General features: G+C 37.6%; 1 protein-coding gene and 1 long non-coding RNA gene across 3 annotated transcripts; both read right to left on the bottom strand.

Annotated features, from left to right (window-relative positions):
* Nucleotides 1–282: 282 nt before the first annotated feature.
* LOC135770435 (uncharacterized) lies at nucleotides 283–2,304 on the bottom strand. 2 transcript variants are annotated; one of them, XR_012337157.1, is made up of 5 exons: nucleotides 1,743–2,304; nucleotides 1,108–1,201; nucleotides 876–1,009; nucleotides 690–793; nucleotides 283–579 (listed from the first exon to the last, which is right to left on the bottom strand). It is a non-coding gene; the product is annotated as an uncharacterized lncRNA (long non-coding RNA). The 2 variants fall into 2 exon arrangements; XR_010542622.2 differs by having other exon boundaries at nucleotides 1,108–2,304.
* A 956-nt stretch (nucleotides 2,305–3,260) lies between these two features.
* On the bottom strand, nucleotides 3,261–6,021 carry LOC135770436 (galectin-5-like). Its single transcript, XM_065280129.2, has 4 exons — nucleotides 5,903–6,021; nucleotides 4,753–4,841; nucleotides 3,935–4,088; nucleotides 3,261–3,639 (listed from the first exon to the last, which is right to left on the bottom strand). Exons 1-4 carry the CDS (start codon nucleotides 5,906–5,908, stop codon nucleotides 3,493–3,495), a joined length of 396 nt encoding a protein of 131 aa, XP_065136201.1. The 5' UTR covers nucleotides 5,909–6,021; the 3' UTR covers nucleotides 3,261–3,492.
* Nucleotides 6,022–17,632: the final 11,611 nt, after the last annotated feature.

Below are 17,632 nucleotides of genomic sequence, written 5' to 3' on the forward strand. Positions count from 1 at the left end.
TATTAGTAGAACTGCGTCCAATAGGGGGAAACGTAGTCGGCGATCCACTTTATTCTCCTTAAAGACAGGGTTTTACGGCTCGACAGCTTATAAAAACTTATTTCTGGGTTCTTTGGCTTGTTAGCTGTACATATTGTCACACAGCAGCTTTTAGGCATTATTCAGTTTTTTGTTACAAGCCAGAAATGACAAGGAGGCGGCTTCTCGCAATACAAAGTCAATGGAGACGGTTGGATTGTTTTCCCCCCCGGTGGGCGTGGTTTTCAGGTTATGACGCGCGGCGCTCTGTCTCTATTCAGATAAATGGCATATCAAAGCTTTGTCAGCTGGTGCTATCTAAGACGACACTATAAGGTTATCATCCTGTCGTGTGTTGTTCTCCAGATACGCTTGGAGCTTCCTGATCAGATCGGTCACAATTTTGGCTTTCGACGACCCCTGCACTGAAGATGGCATGCAATCACGTCCTCCTTTGAAGGTCTCTCAAACTGTGATGCCAGGTCCATTGGAATCGGGGTTTCCTTCAGCTTATCTTCAAATACCTCATCAAACACAAGCCTGATCACATCCTCCACATAACTGTAGAAATATTGCAGTCAATAAATCTTTTGTTTTGATAATTTATTTCCCTGCTTCATACATTAAGTTTTTAATTATGAATGTATTTGAAATAAAACATTACTGCTTACGGTATGTCATTTGTGTGTTTTGGGAACATAGCCTTGTACTTTCCCTCTCCTGCTTTTGTTACGGCTTGGTGACATTGTAATGGATGGCTGCAAGGTACAAATACCTGTAAAATATAAACAAGCAATTAATTTATTGTAAAAGTAAATACTACTTTATTTAACACAGTTACTAAAATACTTAAATACCTGCACAGCATTCCAATAAATGACAAAATCATTTTTTTTTTGCTGCAAATCTGAAATCTCAGGCTACGGACGGCAAAGGCATCCACTGATGATGATGATGGAAACATTGTGAAACGATGCTACTGCCTGGGTTCCTATTATTATGCAGAGAAAAAAAACTTTGTCATCATCAGTTATACATTTAAGACTGGTAGTGGTTTCACTAGCTAAATACATCATTTGTGTTACACACCTTTGCTCCTCATATGCCAGTCTGACTCCTTGTACTGTGTGTAATGATGTTGCATGTTTGCATACAGTGTAGAAGGATGTGTCCAGCTGCGAATCTAGGATATAGACAAATAAAACAAACATGTATTCAGTCAAAAATACATATTATAACAATAGAGTACAACGACTATAAATCGTTAGACTATTCATTAAAACGTAAATGTATTACATATTACATGGCCCAACATTAGCAACACACATTACGTGTTTACTTCGTTTCAAAATCTAAGAAAGCTTCAAGTAAATACAACAGTAAAATACATATAACTTTAAACAAATCATCTGTACTTAGAGTTTCTTGAGTTTGATCATGAGAACAAATTTTACTGTTAACAGTTTAACGTTAGCTGGCATTTGTATTTAGCTTAGCAACTTAGCAAGTTTGTAAACATGTCTAAACCAACATCGATAAAAAAAACGAAAGCCTGCATAATTCAACATACACGTGTGTAAATATGGTACGTTGTTTATGAAATACAGTATTACAACACAAAACAATTAGCTTGCAAGCTTAGCTCTACACGCACATTATGTTAATCTCCGGTTACCGGTTACGTAATGTACAGTAAAAGGCAAATAATAAACATGAATACTTACAGTCTGTGATCCAGAAGTGCACAGTAATCCAACTTTCAGGAGGAGACGTCCAGCTTCGGTTCATGAGAAGCAGTTATTGTGAAAACTCCGTGAACAACTTCTGACTGGATTTTTCCGGAACCGTATTAAACATGATGTCCTCTGTGGAAGTCCATAAAGTGCTATTTTGCCCTCGCATCTAAAGAGACAGCGTCTACTCGAGAGATTTAATCGCTTAAACAATGAAACAAGAGTTTGCAAACAGAGTCAAAGCAGGGACTCCCAACCTCCGCCATTTTAGCTCTCTTCTGACTCGGCGCTCCCCACCCCACCCTCGTCTTTGAGGGCGTACCCAAGCAAAGCAGAGAGGGCTGAACTATGATAATGTTGGTCTTATCTACGTCACTAATCCCAGGAAGTAAACTGTTGCCTACAATCCGAGTGTTTTTTGTAGTCCTCGAACGTTAGAGACGATAACTCGCGTCATCGTTTTCTTTGAGGTATGTACTTTTTGAATATCGTTAGCATGTACTAATGCACACTTACACACAAAAGGATGTTTAAAAACGTGTATCCCATAATAGGTGCTCTTAAAAACTTGAAGAAACGCTCACAACTTTTCCAAACCCCAGTACGGTAATGTGCAGTTAACATCCTCTGTGTAGAAAATGTATGTTTTAAAATGTGACAGTCGCGACGTTTTATTTGTAGATTTCTAGATTCATCTTCTTGGTACAACGCCAAAGAGTTCATGGGGGCGCGGAATCACACATGTTCACACATTAGGTAAAATTTGATGCAATAATGCATTCCTCTAATAATTTTATCTAAAAAAAAATGTATCATTATTGAACATTAAAATCAATCACAGCGAGTCTCCACAAGAGGGTTTTAAGTGCACATGGCAGCCCAGTCTCACGAAATTTCGTACAGTCACATATTTTTTTGATTCTTTTTTCGTGATATTATTACGAATTTCCGCATTTTTTCGTGATCGTATAATTAATTCCTGTTTTCGTGTGATTATCACGTTTTGGTTACTCAACTGTTTTGTCCTATTTTCTTACCATTGTCACTTCGGTTTAGGGTTAGATTTACATAAAATGACATCCCTACCCAAACCCAACTCTAACCCCAACGCATATGGAGCTGTTTGATGTCAAACTTCTCTATTTGTACTTTGATGCTGATCAGTCTGCGCAGCACCTCATGAAGTCAAACACACAAAAAACATAGCCCACTGTATACACTGAAAGTAACCATGTCTGTAAAAACCCAGATATAGTCTTTGTTATTTTTGGTTTTCTATAAAGTCATCATACATAAAGAACATTCAGTGAAAATATAAATGAAATCTTTAATGACTGAGTAAGGTCATCCCAAAGATTGAAATAAAAGTGAAATCAATGATTGAATGAACCTCCAAATCTTACAATTAAATGATGAGACTTTAGCCTGAATTTTAACTGCATTTGGCAGGTTAGTGGATGTTGGCAGGTGTTAATGCAAAGCCCTACATATATCACAGAATACTGTTATAACACCCCCAATCTGAACAAAACCCCCATTAGGCACATATAAGCTAATATTACCAGAATCGAGACAATTTTTTGCATTATGTTTATTTTTCTGTCAATTCAGAATCAGTCAATGCAGTTTACTGGTATACAAACCAAGAGACGACAAAGTAATTAATTAAATTACTATGCAAATGCATTAGAAACATATTCTACATTGACTTGATGATCTTGAACCTTAAAATAAATCTCCGCTAAGCCTCCACATGATTTATCTGCACATCTCCAGTAACTTCGAAAACATCAATTCCATTCAATGAACAAAAGCGATGCTTGTAAGAGTGTACTTGTACACCATTCACACACACGTTGAAGGAGTGATCAGTACAAAAAATGTAGATCTGAAAAAGCATAGAAAAATTATATGCTGTATTATGTAAAAACAAACACCTCATAAAACACTTGTGCTGGACTACTCATAGTAAAATTGGATTATAAAAAATATATTTATTTATTTATTTATTTATAACCCAATTTTACTGTGAGTAGTTTATATATATATGAGAGAGAGAGAGAGAGAGAGAGAGAGAGAGAGAGAGAGAACATCTCATACATCTTTTGCTTAATGAAAAACAATGCAATTTGTAAGATTGTCCTACTACATTTAATATGATATAAAGATGCGAGTTTGCTTACCTCAAAGGGTTGACCTGCTTTAAATGGCATCCCTGCAGGATATTCCTCTGGACCCCACTGACCATCCCAAGAGTTGCACACTACCTTATTCTCATCAAAACGTGGATTGTAGTGAAATGCAATCCCTAAAAGGTGGCGGAAGTTGAATGCAATCCTAATTGCAAAAAGATGAAAACTCAGACAATGCAATGTAAAAAAGCAGAATATTTTAAAACAGAAAATATGAAAACTTCAGATGCAGAAACCTAAAAATGCGTCTGACATGTTTTCTTGTAACCAAGTTCTTATGTTTAGGTTCAGAATTTCACGTATGGCAATAAAAAAATTATTAGTCAATAACTTAGATTCCTTATTTTTACAAATGCGACTTTAGTCATTTTATTGGTATCCACGTATTTAGACAAGACATAGTAAACCGTTTCAAGAGCAATAAAGATGCAACTTGAACATTGCAAATGTTGAAAGTCAACATTCAAAAAGCAAAAATGAAGAAACTGAACCACACATGATGCATGTGACTGTGATGCAGGTGACTGCGACATTCAGGTTGAATTCAGGTCTAAGTCACAAGGGACCCAAGTTTGAATGTGATCCATGTTGGACTTTGGAATGGATTCTTGAAACAAATCAGTATTTCTGAATGGCCTGAGGCTGTGGTTTAAGTGGATTTGAATTGAAAATATTTTTTAAGCATGCAGTATGTATGTGCCAAGAAGATTCAGTTAATATCATTATCTATTTTTTGACAGAGGTGGCTTTTAGAGGCTTTTGCATCTGAGCTCTTCATATATTCTCTCAAGTGTCTGATGTTGTTTCACCTGTGAGGGTTGCAGCTGACCACTCCTCGGACGGTAAAGCTTTTTCCAGGTTTCAGTCCACCGTTGATAATGCTTCTGTAAGGGACTGGCTGATTATGGTTTAAAAAAATTCAAAATATTATTTAAGATCTACTGTAAGAAATACTGCTCTCAAGGAAAGTTGTGTTATAGTTGCGAAAAATTTGATTATTTGTGTCCATGGCATGGAATTCAGCTTTTTTCATGCCTTGAGCAGGAATGTCTTTTTCGTGTCACTCACACTCACAAATTTCTATAAACAGTCGAAAAAGAAAGTCGGGCCACGGACTAGGGCTGTAACGATTTATTTGTGCAAATGCACGTTTTCTCAATGAATGAATTTTAATGAATTACATTGAAATCCCGGCACATCCCAAAGCCAGGGGGCGCTCTCGTGCAGAAACTCCCTTTGTGCCACAGAAGAAGTAGCATTACAAATGCTATTCCAGGAAATGTCTACAGGAATATTTATATCGCTGTTCTTCAGATTGTTTCAGGTATTTTCATGATAATAAAGAATATTTTGAATGATTTTGTTTTTACGAGTGTTGCTTTTTTAAATGCACGTTATAAACGACTCCGACTCATAATGATTTTAGATTGAAAAGGACTTCCTACTGACCAAATGCCGTAGTACACGCACAAGCTGTGCCTGAAACACAGAATCAAAGCCCTGCGATTCAGAATCGGTTTCAGACAGGCATTTTTAATGGGACACGCAATTTATCGTTACAGCCCTACCACAGACACAAAACTTATTTATAGAAATTTGTTCTAGTGACACGAAAAAAAAAACACAGAAAGAAGCTGAATTTCGTGCCATGGACAAGAATAAATTAATCACATTTTTTGTGACTATAACACGACTTACCTCATGTTGCAGAAAAAATATATTTTCAAACTATGAAACACAGCTATGAAAGTGAAATAAAAAGCATTAGAAAAGACACTAGAAATATCTCACATTCAGAAGAGCCTGAGCTAAGAAAATTAGAACATAAAATATATATCGTAAAGGTATCTTAAACATTATCATGAAGCACTTTGGAAATAAACATCCTGGTAAAAACAGTCTAGAAGTTTAAAGCCACAAAAAGAACTGATTTTAAGCAAATAAATATTTGTAACTTACAATCATTCTGCCACTTCATACAATCTATAGATGGGTATACAAGACTGATCAATGCACAGTTGAGACTATGTGCAATGTCTAGTTGTTTAAATAGAAATAACTGAAGTCCCACCCCTAAACATCTTTTTTTTTTTAAGTCCTTCTATAGGCATCATTTGTTTTCTCTATGCTGGAACCAATTTTCACACACTCTGCTGAAACCACAAGCTATTCAAAGAAACGGTTTTGAAAAAAAGTGTAAATGCTGCGGTTCAGAGCTCTCATCCCTTAGTTTTATACCACAGGTTTTTTTGTGGGGGGAGGGTGTATTGATTACTATTTGTAAAACCAGTTACACTTTGTAACTTTGTGAACAAACTTTGATGCTGGATTGACGAAGCTTGCCCCGGCTAATTGTGCATGTGCCGGACCGTAATTGGTCTTCTAGGGCTGTGAAGCATCAAATTGTTTTTAATTTTAAATGTTTGATTCAAACAATAACAAAAACGAGTTTATTGAGGTAAAATAATCATTGTATGATTAAAATACAAATTGCATGCTGCTGGACCGATGTGTTTGTAAGGCACTTCGAAGAAACCACTGCTTTGACCCTGGTTGTTATGGTGGTGTGTGAAATGGAAGGACAGAACCCAAATGCAGACAGCAGATCTTCACGAAATACTTTAACAAAACAGAAAACAAAACCCATGAGGGGGCAAAACAACAGAAACAGGATAACTTAAACAGAAGGAGAGAACACTAAACAGGGCAAGACACAAAACTACACTTAAAGGAACAGAATGTAAGAAATTTATATCAATTAATCATAAAATGGCCCTGATATGTCAATAGACATTAAGAAATCATTTTCATTTCAAATACGTATATCACTCACAACAGTGGTCTGGCCAGGATATTGTCATTTAAAAAGTGGAGTTGCAGCCCTCAACTGATGTTTATGTTGTCATGTTGTGTATTGGCCACCAGTTGGGTGATTGCAGTACCAGTTTTAGCCACAAGTTTTGTTATTGCAATACCAGTTCTGGCCACAATCCTACATACTGTTCCTTTAAACACTAAACTTGACTTAACACTAAATATACAAAGACCTAGACTTGACTTGACAGTGACTTGACTTACAGGTGGAAACAAACAAACAAGCACAGAGTAACAAACACAAGGACCTTAAATAGGGGACAACTAATGAGGACAACAGGTGACATGGGTTAAACAATAAGAATGAGGATGACAAGGGAGTGGGGTAAAAGTGACAGGACACAGGGAACACGTGGTCTAGTAAAACCAATACTGAGACCACGTGATCCCACACAAAACATGGGTCTGTCATGATCCCGCCACAAGACTAGATTAAACAAAGGACAAGATGGCAGAATCATGACACTGGTAGCTTATTGCAAGACTTACTTAAGCAAAAGGTTAAATAAATGCATATTTTTAAAGTCTCTGAGTAACCGTGTTTAATAATGTGATTTGGATTATTATTTTGTATTTAATGGTTGTGTAGGCACCACCTTAACAAGAACTAATAGAAATCCCTGAGAAAAACTGTTGGTGAAACTAGAACGCAACCAGCAATCACTTTAATGTGGTTTGTATGTGCAAGCAGAGTGTAAGTTGATGCAGGTTGTGCGTTCCCGCTGTCTTGGCAAGTAGTAAAATCTCACCATAGTTGTATTAAAACTATGTGCAGTTTTGTGAATGAAACTGTTAGGTTAAGAGGTTGCACTGAAAATGCACTAAGGATATAAAATTAAGTTTTGATACAAAGAACTTTGTAAAACAAAGTTATTGGCATGTGGTGTGCAAAACGGCTTACTACTGTATATACAAGCACATACAATGGGGCTCGAAAGTTTGGGCACCCTTGGTAAATATGAGCAAAGGAAGCTATAAAAAATAATCTATAATGTTTCTTCTTTTAAGCTTTAATAAAAAAAATCACAAAAATAATGTTTCATTGAAGTCAAACAATTGAAAGTGAAGGGGAAATTACCTTACGAACTAAATCATTTTCTCTAAAACTCACTGGGCATAAATATGGGAACCCCTTTATTTGATCCTCTTTGCTACCTCCATTTGCATGGCTATGGCAGGACCTTGATTTTGTGTCAGGGTCCCATTTTTATTTACTATGATGTTTGTTTTGAACCAATGTCTTGATGAAAGATTTTACCATGACCCATTATAAGATTTCTAGCAGAGCAGGTCAGGTTTTGACTTTTTTATTGTTGGTATTTGATATAATCCATGAAGCCATGTGTCTGAAGAAGATGTCCAGGACCTCTGGTATAAAAGTAGATTAAAAACAATGAAGATCCAGCAGTATATTTAACTATAGACATGGAGCACTTTTTAATCCATGTGTGCACCAAAACCATGTGTTCCTACTGCCAAAAAATACTCTTCTTCGTTTTATATGGCTGCAAAACCAAGTCCTATTTAATTTACCGGATACCAGAGTATCAACAAATTTCGACTGTGTCAATAAACAAAATGTGTCAGGGTCCATGCATACCCTGACATTCATTGATTAATTACCTGCCTCATCACACCTGTATGTCATTTAGTCTGTGTATTTATACCCCTGCCTGTATCACACTCACTGTTGGATCATTGTCGTCCTAACTCCTGATTCCTGTAACCCAGTCGTGACATACCCATAAACACACATTAGATTTATTAATATACTTGGACTCAATATTAATGAAATCAAAATATCACCTCAGAGCGATGCTGTTTCAGACCACAGCCTTGTCTCGTACACCATACTTTTAGATAGGACCACTCGGTCCACAACATGCTACCGATTAGCCAGAACAATAATTTCCACCACTAAGGATAGCTTTATTAGCACTCTTCTGGACCTGTCCCAGATGAAACATGTAGCAGATAACCATGAAGATCTGGATATTGTAATAGAAAACCTGACCAACATTTGTTCTAGCACGCTGGAAGCCGTTGTTCCCATTCGGAAAAAAAGAATTAAAGAAAAAACGCCAGCTCCATGCTATGACCATCATACTGCAGCCCTTAAAAGGTAGCTAGAAAAATGGAACGGAATTATAGAAACACAAAGTTAGAGGTATGGCGTGCAGCATGGAAAGAGAGTGTTCAACCCTACAGACAGGTAGATCTGGCTGTTTTTATATATATCTATTTATATATATCTCAGAAAGCTCATCAGAGAAAATCAAAATAATCTGCATTTCCTCTTTAGCAGAGTTCTGAAACTGACTAGAAACAAAGAACAAACAGAAACCGATACTACATTTCAACACAGTAGTAACGACCTCATGAACTTCTTTACTAACAAAATTATGGTTATTAGGGAAAACATCGTAGCTACGCAAGCAGCCACCACTCAACCCAGTAGTACATTTAATACTAGATTAACATACGAACATCTTGAGTCATTTAAGGCTACTACAATAGAAGAGCTCTCCAAATTAGTAACATCATCCAAATCATCATCCTGTATATTAGACCCAGTTTCCACAAAATTACCTAAAGAAGTATTTCCTGTAGTGTCATGGTTCTGCCATCTTGTCCTTTGTTTAAGGTGTGGGTTAAACACATGTTTTGTGTGGGTTCACGTGGTCTCAGTATTGGTCTACTAGACCACGTGTTCCCTGTGTCTTGTCTATTTTACCCTGCTCCCTTGTCATCCTCCTCATTATTGTTTGATTCTTATCACCTGCTCCCCTCTTGATTTGTTCCCCTATTTAATGCTCTTGTATTCATTGTCCTGTGCTTGTGCATTGTTTTCTGTGAGTATGCTGTTAAGAAGTTTTGTCTAGTCTAGGGTCTGTTTACACGTACATGGTTATTTTTAAAAACTGAGAGATTTACCTTCGTTTGTGCCCCTCGTTTACATGCAAACGGAGAACTCCCCTCTGAAACCGATTGTTTCTAAGAACTCCGGGCAGAGTGGAGATCTTGAAAATCTTCGGTTGCATGGTTGCATGTAAAGTGAGACAAACGGATGTTTAAGCAGGCAACATCACAGAGTATGCGCCAGAGCTCGCACCTACGTCAAAAGTGCGACCCATGTTTACATGTGACTGCTACTCTGAACGCTTCCAAGATCACATTTATGTTCGTGCAAACTCGTTTCGTGTGTTTGTATTTGCAAATACAGCTGGTCCATTATGTCGAGGAGCAGAGACGAGTGCTCTGAGGTCAGCAATTTTACACGTGTTTGACTTCATACGGCGCTGCAACGGATGATGTCAAAGTACCGCGAGAGCGATTCGAAATTAGACCTCTACGTGTGATTCCTCAACTCGCTGTACGTTGACGTCATCAATCACCTACTGCAACAACTCCTCCCTCCAACATGAAGAACCAGTTCACGTCACCACCAGCGCTGCCGGTGATTGGCTTACGTGGGCTTGAGCGTCTCTTGACGGCAAATATGCACGGGTACGTGAAAATAAACACTTTTCTGAAAACTGACATGTGTGCACGATATTATTTTTGAAACCGGAGAGGTTGAAATGTCCGTTTATGAAAATAACCGCCCACGTGTAAACATAGCCCTAGTCAAGTGTTGTTTTGCCCCCTCGTGGGTTTTGTTTTCTGTTTTTGTTAATTAATAAAGTCTTTAGTGTTCACCCACCTCTGCACTTGGGTTCCCCACAACCATAACATGTAGTGTCAGACCCAGTATTAATTATCTTTAACTCATCACTAAAACTAGGGTATGTTCAACAAGCTTAGTTATTAGACCGCTCATTAAAAACCACATCTTGACCAGGGAGATCTTAATAACTTTAGACCTCAAATCTCCCTTTTCTTTCTAAAATATTAGAAAAGGTAGTGGCAAGTCAGCTATGCATATTCTTAGTGAATATTAGTACATATGAAAAGTTCCAATCAGGATTCAGGCCCCACCATAGCACAGGGACAGCACTGCTTAGAGTTACAAATGACCTCCTATTAACATTCGATCGTGTTGAAATCTCAATCCTTATATTACTAGACCTTATTGCAGCCTTTGACACAATAGATCACAGAATCTTACTCAATAGACTAGAAAACTATGTTGGCATCAGTGGTCAGGCGTTAGCCTGGTTTAGATTGTATCTAACCAATCGCTATAATTTTGTTTATGTAGATGAGAAAGAGTCATATCACTCCCGGGTTAAATATGGCGTACCGCAAGGATCAGTTTTAGGTTCTATCCTGTTCTCGTTATATATGTAACCTCTAGGAGACATCATCAGGAAACATAACATAAGTTTTCACTGCTATGCAGATGATACCCAGCTTTACATCTCCTCTCATCCTAGCAAAACACACCAGTCCTGTTAACTAACAGACTGTATTAGCGATATAAGTGATTGGATGGCACATAACTTCCTTATGCTAAACTCCAATAAGAGATACTTATTATTGAACCAAATCGCTCAAAACAAAATATGTCAGATTACAAATTGCCCATAGATTGCTGCACTGTGGTGCCATCTTAGGTGTTAAGAACTTAGGTGTGGTGTTTGACAGCAATTTATCCTTCGATAGTCATATATCCAAAGTCTGCCGCACAGCGTTCTACCATCTTAGAAATATCTAAAAAATATGCCATATACTGTCTACATCTGACACAGAGAAGCTTATTCACGCTTTTATGACCTCTAGGATAGACTATTGTAACTCATTGCTCGGGGGATGCCATGCAAATCAGGTAAACAAGCTTCAACTAATTCAAAACTCCACTGCAAGAGTGCTTACTCATTCTAAGAAGTATGACCACACAAGCCCAATTTTGGCATCTTTACACTGGCTACCAGTCAAATATCACATACAATTTAAAATTCTACTAATCATCTACAAAGCCTTAAATGGCCTAGCACCCTCGTATCTTAGAGAATTACTATCAGAATCCAGTACGTATACTGCGGTAGCAAAATTTTGGTCTCTTAACGCTTATGTGTTGTTGGGGCCATTTTTGGTAATTTTGTTTTTTTTTGTCTTAATTTGGCCACAACTTTCTCTGTGTTTCAGCAAATGGAATGATTTTTGGTGACAAATCTTATATTAACACATATTTTAAGAAAATTCTTTGAATTTTTTCAAAAACGTAACAGTATACCGTGGGCAAATTTACTACCCTTACATGCTGGTAGAGGCCAAAAATGGCCACTAACAACATTATAACAAAATTTTTTGATTGCAGAGCCATGACACCTTATTATCATGCATTCTTGATTCTTGTGGTTAAAATCATGACATTTTGGGAAGCATTTGGTAGTTTTGATTAGTCCTGAGGTTGATTAACAGATTTATGGCCACTAAGAACACAAAAGGGTAGTGAATTAGAACAATGCACAAGGGTTAACTATCCCTAGAATATCAAAATTGTCTAAAGGTGGTAGATCCTTTTCCTATTTAGCCCCTAAGCTCTGGAATGATTTGCCAACCAATGTACGAGAATCAGACACAGTCGATCACTTTAGGTCTTAACTTAAGACTTTTCTCTTTAACCAAGCATTAACATAATTTGTGTAGTAAATGTACTTATCTCGCAATAGTTAGCCTGTACGGAACAAAGCATTCACATAACTCGTCTAGGTAATATACTAATGCCGCAATAGGTAGCCTGTTTGGAACCGAGCAGATATTAAACCACAACACTGTGTGACACTTGCTTTACATGCGAACGGCCCCTACGCTAAGAGGATTTTGTTTTTTCTCCCTGTCTCGTTCTCGACCCCGAGGACATTAAGACAAACGGATCCAGTTCCGGCTGCCGTGAAGGTTAACACACCACTGATCTGCTGACCATCCTTCAACATGATGCCCAGACGATGCCTGACCAACGACCACCGACAAAACCTGTTTAATCTCCTTATCTGTTAACATATATATACACATACAGTCTATATTGTCGTGGATTTTCCAGATGGAATAATGGATGCAGTAGAGAGATATGTAAAATAATTTGTTTTTTTAAAGAATTGTATCTAGACAGCATAAACACAATACTGGCTCAGCCAGATGATCATCAAAGAGATATGACAGCTGAACTGCCTCTCCAAAACCACAACTCCTTTTCTTATACTTTCATTGCAAGCTTGCAACGCACAGATTTCCTGTTTTTTAACACCTTTTTAAAAAACAGACTCTGTGTTTTCCGTAGCATCAGGTACTAATTCTGTGTCTGTCACTTTTGCTAATTTGAGCTGACCAATTGTCAGGTTTTTAGTTTTCAACCTTTTAGTTTCCACCAATCAGCAATTAGGTTTTCTTCGTTGCTACAGAGCAAGTTATTTTTGTTTCAATGCAACTGCACTTTTCTTGGAAACTTAACGATGCACTTGTAATGAACTTAGTTCAAAAGGGCAGTGCACTCAGTGTCCTTTTGATAAACCAAAACTTAAAAGCAAAACAGTTCTATTCAGGTGACAGAAGACATATTAATATTCAACTTTGAAAATATGAAAACACTCAGTATATAAAGCCATATGATAATAAAATGTGAAGGTCATCTCACCACTGATCTACTGGCTGTCCTTCAACGTGACGACCAGCCGATGCCCGACCAACGACCACCGGCTAAACCAGTTTAATCTGCTTACCCGCCTCCTATCCCTACCATATCTATATATATATATAAATAGCTATTAATTCCTCCCAAGGGTTTTTGTCCTTCTAGGAGTTTTTCCCATTGGGTTTTTTCCTAGGGGGGGTTTTCGTCCCAGGGAGAGTCAGCCAACTTTGGCTTATCTTAGCAATTTACTGTATACGTTACATTATTAATATGCACGCTTGTACGGTTTTAACCTTAGCCGCTATATTCTACTTCTTATACTATCTATTGATTTTCTGTGTTCTCCTCTACATCTTCTCATGTAAAGCTGCTTTGCAACAATTAACACTTGTGAAAAGCACTATATAAATAAAATTGAATTGAATTGAATTAAAACAAATACAGAATATAAATTCGATATGAATCTCCCAAATTCTCTCACAATATATATAAACATGTTGAATATTTACAATTTGCGATTGCAGTGGCCCCGACGTGCTTCCGAGCAGATTCAGACGCTCTTAACGCACCACATGAAAATCTGTTAAGATAATCGGCGCAACCACAAAGACGATTGGGACTTTATCTAGGATTGCCGTAAAGATCGAAATTCAGCCCGATAATCTTGTGGTGTGTATCCGGCTTAAAGAAGAATTTTTAGTACATAAAGTGTTCTATTTTTCACTTAAAGTACATTATTAAAGTACTACTTTTCTACCTAGGGTAACTAGTAATGCACAATGTCAAGTGGTTTAAATAGAAATAATTAAAGTCCTACCCCTAGACCCCTACACTTAAAAATAAGTCCATTTATAGGCATGGTTTGTTTCCTCTATGCAGGAGGAGCTGCCAATAAAAAAACCACAAGCTTTTTAAAGGAGACATATCATGCTAAATCCACTTTCTTAGCTCTTAAATGCATTTTGTTGTGTATTTGTAGTGTTAAGAAGTACATAAAAGTTGAAATTAGTCTCTTCAGGTGCTTTGTTGATATCTTTATATTCTGTTTTGGTCATATTTTCCAACCTGTTCTGATTTTTCTATTATCTATTACGTTTTTTGAACAATTACGTCACAGTATTTGCAGCGGAACTGCCAAATAAGGACATCGACTCCCAGCCCAACACTACGAGCAATCCGCCATTTTCAATTTCTCGCTGCGATATTGTAGTCCAAGCTCAAGGATGCAGAAGTTACGAGAGAGTAAATCAAAATGTTCGGTTGCTGAACCTGTGCCTGGTTGAGTTTTATTTTTCACAGAAATGTAATTTTTTAGTGCGCGAAGCACTTCAAGGATAACTATTTCACCAACCTCCACCAGTATAAAGTAGGATTTGCCGATAGACTTCGTCTGATTGAGGGGTCAGTTACTTCTATCTTTGGAGACGACGAGCAAAGCACTTCTGTAAGCTGTAAATAACTTTAAAAACAGTAAAGTACACGGTGGTCATTTAGCAGTGCTGTTTCTCAATCCGAAGGCTGCAGCCTGCGGATGTCGCATGTGGTCATCAACCCTGGGATTAAGTTATAGCATATTACAACAACTTACAATTAACTAAGAATGATAGTCAACTATATAATTGTTAATATTCTGAATTAAGACAGCCGGCATTAACACCACATTGCGATACCTCCATATGAAGACGTTGTTCTGCAGGTTCGTCGTCTTCATTTTCATCTCGCTCCATTTCCGACTCTGGCGCGAACATGTAAGGCTGGATGGACAAGTCTTCCGTTGTTGACATTTTGTGAATAACGAGTAAATAAAAAGTTTCTGTGCCGTATCTCTGTAATCGTATCTCTGCTATAAAACTACAAAAATGGCCGAACGGGGTGGAGTTTAACCGAGTGTCACCTCTGCAACCTGGAGAGGGGGCAGGGTATGACGTGCATTTAAAAAGACAGTACCAAAACGAGTTGCTCTCAGATGCACATCAGAAAAGAGGTAGAAAGGGGGCCTGTGGGGCTATAATAATGAGGAATTCAGACCCAAGCATTGCAGTTTAGCTTTATATAGACCACAAATAGATGATTTATATGTAAAAAGGACAGATTTAAAAGCATGATATGTCTGCTTTAAAGAAACAGAAAGAAGTGTAAATGCTGCGGTTCAGCGCTTTATATTCCTTACAAAAAATAACCATAGTTTTTTTGGGGGGGGTATTGATTGTAAAAGCATTTACTATGGTTACTGTAAAAAGATTTGTATCCACAGTTTTTAGTTTAATTTGTAATAAAACCATGATTAATTTTCGTAATGGATAACCTTCAAAAACTTAGCATGTATGAGTGTGGACAACTGTGAGAATAATTAAAGGGAGGGGTCTGGGCAAGAAAGGTGAGAAATTCAAGGGGATTTCATCTATTAAGCGAGATCAGATGACAGAAAACCATAATCTGGGGTTATTTTACAATAATATAATGTGTGCCTATAAAAAAATTAGCACAGACACAGGTGAGGATAACTCTTAGAGGATAAAACTTTATTTACATAAAACAGAAAAACAAAACCCACAAGGGGGCAAAACAGCACTTAACAAGGCAGAGTACGCAAGAGCGACTGAACAATAAACTGAAGTAACAAAACAAAAGCAGGACTAGAATAAACACTAAGCAAAATATAGAATACAAACTTGACTTGAGAATACAGGCAGTACCTGACTTAACTATACTGAATAATGACAGCAACAGACAGGAACAAGGCAAGACGATCACGCAATGAACACAAAATCACAAGGACTATAAATAGGGGAGAAAATAATGAGGACGACAGGTGACCATGATAAAACAATCAGGATGAGAGGATGACAAGGGAGCGGGGTAAAAGTGACAGGACAAGGGAAACACATGGTCTAATAAAAACTATACTGAGACCACGTGATCCCACACAAAACATGGGTCTGTCATGATTCTGCCTCAAGACTAGATTAACCAAAGGACAAGAGGGCAGAATCATGACACTTCTGGGACGTAAAACGATTTCAGCGCGCAAGTCTGCACTTGATGCATCCTTGATATCCAGAACACATACAGGTATTTTCATGCGTCCTCTGTACTTGTGGTCTTGAGAATTGGAATTGAACTTCGACGGTTAATGATGACGTAGTGCGAGGTCACAAGGACGCAAGTTTGCTGATGAACGCATATTGAGAAACAAGCTTTTTCTCAATGTCAATGATACTTCCTTGGCAGGACTGGTCCTTTTAAGTCACTCCCTTCAAAGGCTAGGCGAGGCTCCTCTTTAGCATGCGGAGAACACGTAAATAGATCAGGCTAGCAAGTCCACGTCACTGCGTCATTACGTCAGTGAAAAGGTGTGCTTTCAGCGCTGCGCGCATAGGTTTTTGGGTGATTTTAGAGCGTGAATATGCATCCTTTCCTGTATATGGGATATTTCTCGAACGAAGGACTTAGTCCTTGGTTGAAATTCTGGGAAATTCCTGAGTCCAAAAGTGACTTCACAGTAAACAAACATACGGGCATAAAGAAATGTCATTAATACAATGGACTGCTTTTATACTGTTCATTTTGGACTGTGCATGCTGCGCCATGTAGTTGTTATGGTTTTATCTTTCAACTGCTCGCTTTCTGATTGGGTATCGTTTAGTTTAACATGACAATCTACAGCATGTGTGTGCGTTTGTCCTTGGGGCTCCCCCACACAACAGGATTTCTGATCGTAAATATTCAACATGTTGAATATTTACAATTTGCGATTGGAGTGGCCCGACGTGCTTCCAAGCAGATTCAGACGCTCTTACCGCACCGCGTACCATCAGTAACTTACGTTACTGACTGAATTTAAATCCAAACAATATTCACAAATGTTCACATTCTAATTTTTCTGACGCACGTTTAATTAATATTTAATTAGACAGATCCATCTTTTCTGTTCATTTTCCATAAAAATATGTAATCTGATGAGTTTAAAGCTCCATTTTACCCTGTTTGTTTCTTCAGCGACTGCATTGTGTCCGCTACTGGATCCTAAAGTACACCCTATTTTTCACAACATACAGACATAGACACAGATGACTTGCTGATTTCTCCTGTGTTGAAAATCAGATTTATTTACTTGTTTTATCTGAACATTTATCTCACGACCCCAAATGTGCCATAATTAATGTTATTTATTTGATGTTTATGCGAACAAAAGTGCATGTACATGTACAATCATTTTAATATTTAAACATTTTAAATTG

The sequence above is a fragment of the Paramisgurnus dabryanus genome, chromosome 8 (assembly GCF_030506205.2).
Source record: "Paramisgurnus dabryanus chromosome 8, PD_genome_1.1, whole genome shotgun sequence".
NCBI classification, from domain to species: Eukaryota; Metazoa; Chordata; class Actinopteri; order Cypriniformes; family Cobitidae; genus Paramisgurnus; species Paramisgurnus dabryanus.

Excerpts from the sequence above, each read along its gene's own strand:
- LOC135770436 (XM_065280129.2), bottom strand. Across the intron at positions 4,089-4,752 it reads GTCAGCTGCAACCCTCACAG|GATTGCATTCAACTTCCGCC; the intron begins GTGAAACAACAT and ends TTTTGCAATTAG. Across the intron at positions 3,640-3,934 it reads AAGCAGGTCAACCCTTTGAG|ATCTACATTTTTTGTACTGA; the intron begins GTAAGCAAACTC and ends ATGCTTTTTCAG.